Raw genomic sequence first — 6,813 nt, 5'->3', positions numbered from 1 at the left:
GATACAAACTATCGGGAACTTTTAAGAAGTGTGGACTCCAACTCCCAGAATTGCACTCTTCTTAAAGTTTTTAAAAACACTGCCTTAAAATATTAAACAGACTTTGCAATTCTGCAGAAATTGCAGACCAGAGAAAAAAAGTGGGGGGAAGCACATACGGGAATATAGAAAGAGCGATGCAAGCTTCAAACTTAACAACTTTTCAGATGAAAAATTCTCTTTTCAAAGTTGAGGATGGGGGGAAGGAATTTAAGCTCCAGCTGAAAGCCTGTTCAATTTGGGCTTTTTAATGTGGTCTTAATAAAAAAAAAATCGTAACTGGCATCAGAAATACACAGAGAGGAAGATGAACAGGAAGAAAAAGGAGGTGGGAAGCTAAATTCCTTACAGCCAATTGGAGGCCTCCTTACAAACGGCCCCAAGCGGCGCCAAACCAACTTCTACGCCTTCCTCTGATTGGACGGCAGTAGATGTCCAGGCGGGCGAAGGTTGCAGGTCGGGTGTTCCCAACCCGTGAATGCGATTGAATTCGTTTCGGATTATTTTGCTCCTGGCGCTGCCCCGCCAGATGCCGCAGCGCTCCACCTGGCAAGGAAATATTGCAATATCTGCTCTCGTTTCGGTTGCGCGCACGGGTGAAAAAACATTACAGCTGCTCCCTGCGGACTTTGACAACGGAACAACTTTGCACACCTGGCTTACGGTGGAGACGTTTAAACACCTAGATTGCCCAGGTAAGGCATCGGGTTTGAGCTTCAAAAAGAAATTCTGCCCTTCCAGAGGCAGACGGTTTGTTTTGTCTTCCGACAGACAGACAGACAGATGAGAGAGGAGGGGGTAGATTATAGATAGACGTGAGAGAGAGAGGAGGGGATAGATCGATAGATATAGATAGATAGTTAGATAGATAGATAGATAGATAGATAGATAGATAGATAGATAGATAGATGATAGATAGATAGATAGATGATAGATAGATAGATAGATAGATAGATAGATAGATAGATAGATGAGAGAGGAAGGGAGGGATAGATAGATAGATAGATAGATAGATAGATAGATAGATAGATAGATAGATAGATGATAGATAGATGAGAGAGGGGGGATGGATAGATAGATGGATGACAGGAGGGGATAGATAGATTATAAATAGATAGACAGATATGAAAGAGAGGAGGGGATAGATAGATAGATAGATAGATAGATAGATAGATAGATAGATAGATAGAGATAGATTATAGATAGATGTGTGAGAGAGAGAAGGGGATGGATAGATAGATAGATAGATAGATAGATAGATAGATAGATAGATACATACATACATACATACATACATACATACATACATACATAGGAGGGGATAGATTATAGATAGATAGATGTGAGAGAGAGAGAAGGGGATAGATAGATAGATAGATAGATAGATAGATAGATAGATAGATAGAGAGGAGGGGATAGATTATAGATAGATGTGTGTGAGAGAGAAGGGGATAGATAGATAGATGATAGATAGATAGATAGATAGATAGATAGATAGATAGATAGATAGATGATAGATAGACAGACAGACAGACAGACAGACAGACAGATAGATAGATAGATAGATAGATAGATAGATAGATGGATGGATGAGAGAGGGGGGATGGATAGATGGATGGATGACAGGAGGGGATGGATAGATTATAAATAGATAGATATGAAAGAGAGGAGGGGATAGGTAGATAGATAGATAGATAGATAGATAGATAGATAGATAGATAGATAGATAGATGATAGATAGATAGATAGATAGATAGATAGATAGATAGATAGATAGATAGATAGATAATATGACTTTCCTCTCTTAATGAAGAACTACTCAAGGAGCATATTTGCATAGTTTCTGTATTTGGAAAAACAAATAGCAAATAACGCTGATTCCAATCAGCGTATTTCTCAACCTTGGTGCCTTTCTGACAGGTGGACTTCAACTCCCAGAATTCTCCAGTCCCCAACTTTGGACTTTGGCTTTGCAATTGTGCAGTGGCAAGTACTGATAAGTACCGTTAAACCAGCTATTCTCTTTCTCCTCTTTAGATGCACCATGTCTTCGGGAGACCAGCCACCGCCGCCGCAGGTTCACCCCCTGATTAAGCCAACCTTCACTGAAAAGCAAGCCGCCGAACTGGTCCGAAGGATATTTGGACTGGAAGCCTCCCAGCTCAGGCCGCTGCCCAGCTACGATGATCAGAACTTCCACGTGAGCACCGCTTCCTTCCCAGAGAAAGGAGAAAGCCCCGGGGACTTTGTCCTCAAAATTATAAACGCTGAAGATAGCCAGAATTCAGATCTGGTCGAGGTTCAGACTCAGATCATGATGTTTCTGAACGGCGAGGGCTTTCCTGTGGCCATGCCGCGTCTCACCCTGGATGGCAAGGTGTTCTTTCTGGAAACAGTAGGTGAGGAAGCTGAATGTATTGTTGGCATTCAAATCCTGCCTTTTGTCTATTTCAGGGGTTGGCAAATCTTAAACACTCAAAGAGCCGCAAAGGTCCTAACTGGAAGCCTGAATAGGATTGTGTAATGCAGCTGCGCGAGCGATACTGGGTGTACCTGTCCTCCGCGAGCTGCGCTGGCTACCAATTGGTCTCCGGACGCAATTCAAGGTGTTGGTTATTACCTTTAAAGCCCTACATGGCTTAGGGCCAGCGTACCTGCGAGACCGCCTACTGCCACATACCTCCCAACGGCCGGTAAGATCCCACAGATTGGGCCTCCTTCGGATGCCGTCAGCCAGACAGTGTTGGCTGGCGGGCACCCGGAGGAGAGCCTTCTCTGTGGTTGCTCCGACCCTTTGGAATCAGCTACCCCCTGAGATCCGGACCTTACCCACTCTCATGGCCTTCAGGAAAGCTGTTAAAACCTGGCTGTTCCGGCAGGCCTGGGGCTGTTGACCGCATTGTTAAGGTCCAGCCCCGATTAGAACGAATGTGTGTCTTGTGAATTTTTTAACTATCTTTTTTTAATTTCCTTTTCTTTTTTTTCTCTTTCTTCTTTTGTAAGCCGCCCGGAGTCCTTCGGGATTGGGCGGCATATAAATTTTAACAATAAATAAATGTGTGCTTTAAATATTTAATGGTAAATATTTCCCAAGACGTTTGTTCCATACTGGACTTTTTCCGACCGAGAATGCATCTCAGTTGTGCAATAGCTATGAAGCGACTACTAATCTAAAATCTCTCCACCTCTTAAGATACTGGATCTCTCACCCAGAGGTTTGTGGTGAGGCTGTTGAGCTACTTGCCTGGAAAAACTGTAGCCACCATCCCTGTGACTCCTCTGATTCTCTACAACATTGGACAGATGGCAGCCAAACTCGACAAGACGCTGGCGGAGGTGAGGTTGTACGATGGGGCTTTATAGATAAAAAGAAATGGGAATTTATTTCTCTGTTAGGCCATTGGTAGAATTTGATCCCAGGTTTGCCTGTCCAAGGGGCTTTGCAGCTTCATATAGAGAAGGTGTATGGGAAATTGAATCCATAAAGCTTCCTGTTGTAACCACACTTTTTATTATGGGTGTCCAACATTGCCACTTTAAGACCTGTGGACTTCAACTCCCAGAATTCCCCATCCAACGTGGCTAGCTGGGGAATTCTGGGAGCTGAAGTCCACAGGTCTTAAAATGCCCAACAATGGACACTCTATCTATCTATCTATCTATCTATCTATCTATCTATCTATCTATCTATCTATCTATGGATCTATCTATCTATCATCTATCTATCTATCTATCTATGGATCTATCTATCTATCTATCATCTATCTATCTATCTATCTGTCTGTCTATCTATGGATCTATCTATCTATCATCTATCTATCTATCTATCTATCTATCTATCTATCTATCTATGGATCTATCTATCTATCTATCTATCATTCAATAATTGCAACAGTCTAACCAGACAATAGAGAGCCCACGATATTAGGGCTTCATTAAATACTGCCTTGATAAAATACGTATAACCTGGTATTTATCAGTGGGATTCAGGAATCAGAATAGAATAAATAGAGTAACAGAGTTGGAAGGGACCTTGGAGGTCTTCTAGTCCAACCCCCTGCCTAGACAGGAAACCCGATACCATTTCAGACACATGGTAATCCAACATCTTCTTAAAAACCTCTTTTAAAAAGGGGTATCCATACTAGTTGCTGCATTAGAACAATATAAACTCTGCAGTCCAATCCCTCTGGAATGATGTTATCAGTCCAAAGGTGTGTCCATTATCTTTGCAAAAAAAAATAATGATTTATTTACTGTGTTTTCTTCTCACTTCAAAGAAATTCCAGCATCCGTTGATAAAAAGTTTACACAGGGGTCAATTTATCTGGAATCTGTCAAATGTTCCTCTTCTGAAAAATTACCTGTATGCCCTTGGCAAGAACGAATACCTGGACGCAGTGAAACAGGTGATTGAGCAGTTCCAAGTTAACGTCATTCCAAAACTGAGCTCTTTTCGATCCTGTAAGTATTTTTATTTGGTTATGATAAGATCTCTCTTTTGCTTTTCCTTTAGTCATGGCAAGCTGGAGAAACAACCTTCTGCTGTTTTAATTGTTGCAAGGCTCCCCTCCTTCCTTCCTTCCTTCCTTCCTTCTTTCCTTTGTTCTTTCCTTCTTCTTTCCTTCTTTCTTTAATTTATTTAACCTGCTACCCATGTTAACCACAAGGTGACTCTGGGCAGCATACAATTTAAAAATAATACAACAATATTTATACAATAAGAGCAGTACACTATAAAAATACAAATTATCAGATATAAATAAAACTAAAAGTGGAAAGAAGTAGGCTGAACAGCAGAGAAGGTGGTGGAATCTGTTATTAATCTATCAACTACCTCCACCGTGATGTTTCCCCATTGTAAGATGGGCAGCTATGCAAATTAGATGGGAGGACAGATAGATATAGAAACAGACAGACTTTATCTCTGGTTAAATAGAGATAAAGATAGGATAGATTAGAGATTAGATTAGATTAGAGTTTTTAAGAAGATGTTGGATAACCATGTGTCTGAAATGGTATCGGGTTTCCTGTCTAGGCAGGGGGTTGGACTAGAAGACCTACAAGGTCCCTTCCAACTCTGCTACTCTCTTTATTCTATTCTGAGTCCTGAATCCCACTGATAAATACCAGGTTATAGGTATTTTATCAAGGCAGTATTTAATGAAGCCCTAATATCGTGGGCTCTCTATTGTTTATTTGTCTGGCTAGACTGTTGTAATTATTGAATGATAGATAGATAGATGATAGATAGATAGATAGATAGATAGATAGATAGATAGATAGATAGATAGATAGATAGATAGATGATAGATAGATAGATAGATAGATAGATGATAGATAGATAGATAGATAGATAGATAGATAGATAGATGATAGATAGATAGATGATAGATAGATAGATGATAGATAGATAGATAGATAGATAGATAGATAGATAGATAGATAGATAGATAGATAGATAGATAGATAATGGATGGATGGACAGACGGACGGACAAATCGACAGGCTAGATATGAGAGAGATCCCTTCTCAAGCAAAGCTGTTCCATTGTCAAGTGTCTCTTCCTTTCCAGAAGATGCTTCCAAGGCTGAATTAAATTAAATTAAATCTCTTTGAGGCAGATGGGCGGTTAAGAAATACAAACTATAAATAAATAAATCTGCTTCTGCTGTCATTTTTTTCAACAACTGTTTGTAGCCTTAACCACCAGAATAGACAAGAAAGGGTTCCATTCCTCCCTAAACCCGCCCTAAAATATTTTGTGACGTGAGGGAAGCACATCCCTCCCTAAAGTTCACAATCCACCTAGCCTCAAGTGACCTTCTCTGTCCTCCATTCAGGCATCAATCACGGGGACTTCAATGACCACAATCTTCTAGTTGATGTGGTTTCCGCATCCCCTCCAGAACTGCAGTACAGAATCTCCGGGATCTTGGATTTCAGCGATATGAGTTACGGCTACTACGTGTTTGAAGTCGCCATCGCCATCATGTACATGATGATTGAAAGCAAAGACCCTCTCTCGGTGGGGGGACACGTCCTGGCTGGGTTTGAAAGCGTGGTCCCTTTGACCCCGGAAGAGCGAGACGCCCTCTTTCTCCTGGTGTGCGGGAGGTACGCCCAGTCGCTGGTGGTTGCTGCTCACACCACCCTCCTGCACCCAGAGAACGAAGAATATTTAATGATCACGGCCAAAACGGGGTGGAAGCATTTGATGATGTTAGTCGAGATGGGCCGAGAGACGGTTGAACAAATCTGGTTTCAGACAGCAGAGTCCTATCGGAAATGACCCGCCACCATCTTTGAGAACACCGTTAACAGATATTATCAAGGTGGAAATTAGGAGAAGTTGGCAGAATTTGTTCTTTAAAAAAAGCACACCTGGGAAAGTTTTATGTTGCTACTGAAGAATTGTTTTCAGGCCTGGTTATACGTGTAAAATACGGTTAGGTTTTATTTTGGCACTTATGCCAGAAGAGAGAGAAAATATCAAACTGTCTTGCTTTTGCGTTCAGATGTTCCTCTGGGAATTGGCAGCAACAATCAGTCTTCCTGCAGAATGGAAACTTGTTGACATCTTCATTAGCACATTCTGCACTTTTTTTGAATAAAGCAATGCTTCTTCGTAGCTTTTGTCAGAGGGTTGGTATGAAGCACTTGTCAGCTTTTGCCCCTGTCTGGTATGGAGAGAATTCATAGAAAATGGTTGTAAATCTTCATCTGAACATTCAGCAAAGTGGTTTTATTAAACTCTGCATCTCTCTGCAAAGC

At 41.2% G+C, this 6,813-nt stretch overlaps 1 protein-coding gene across 2 annotated transcripts in view; it reads left to right on the top strand.

The window, feature by feature from the left end:
• The first annotated feature begins 512 nt into the window (after nucleotides 1–512).
• Nucleotides 513–6,813, top strand: part of HYKK (hydroxylysine kinase) — a 94,671-nt gene continuing 88,370 nt past the window's right edge. Inside the window, exons 1-5 of one of the 2 annotated variants that reach the window (XM_032233405.1) lie at nucleotides 513–734; nucleotides 2,077–2,438; nucleotides 3,233–3,375; nucleotides 4,320–4,503; nucleotides 5,883–6,156. In XM_032233405.1, the coding sequence (XP_032089296.1) occupies nucleotides 2,084–2,438; nucleotides 3,233–3,375; nucleotides 4,320–4,503; nucleotides 5,883–6,156 (956 nt within the window). In that variant the 5' untranslated portion in view covers nucleotides 513–734; nucleotides 2,077–2,083. Of the gene's footprint in view, nucleotides 735–2,076; nucleotides 2,439–3,232; nucleotides 3,376–4,319; nucleotides 4,504–5,882; nucleotides 6,157–6,291; nucleotides 6,375–6,813 lie in introns of those variants that run through there. The other variant, XM_032233407.1, reaches the window with a different exon arrangement.

Source organism: Thamnophis elegans, chromosome 16 (genome assembly GCF_009769535.1).
Source record: "Thamnophis elegans isolate rThaEle1 chromosome 16, rThaEle1.pri, whole genome shotgun sequence".
Lineage (NCBI taxonomy): Eukaryota > Metazoa > Chordata > Lepidosauria > Squamata > Colubridae > Thamnophis > Thamnophis elegans.
Note: the sequence above shows the minus strand (reverse complement) of the source record. Positions and strands in the feature narration are given on the sequence as shown.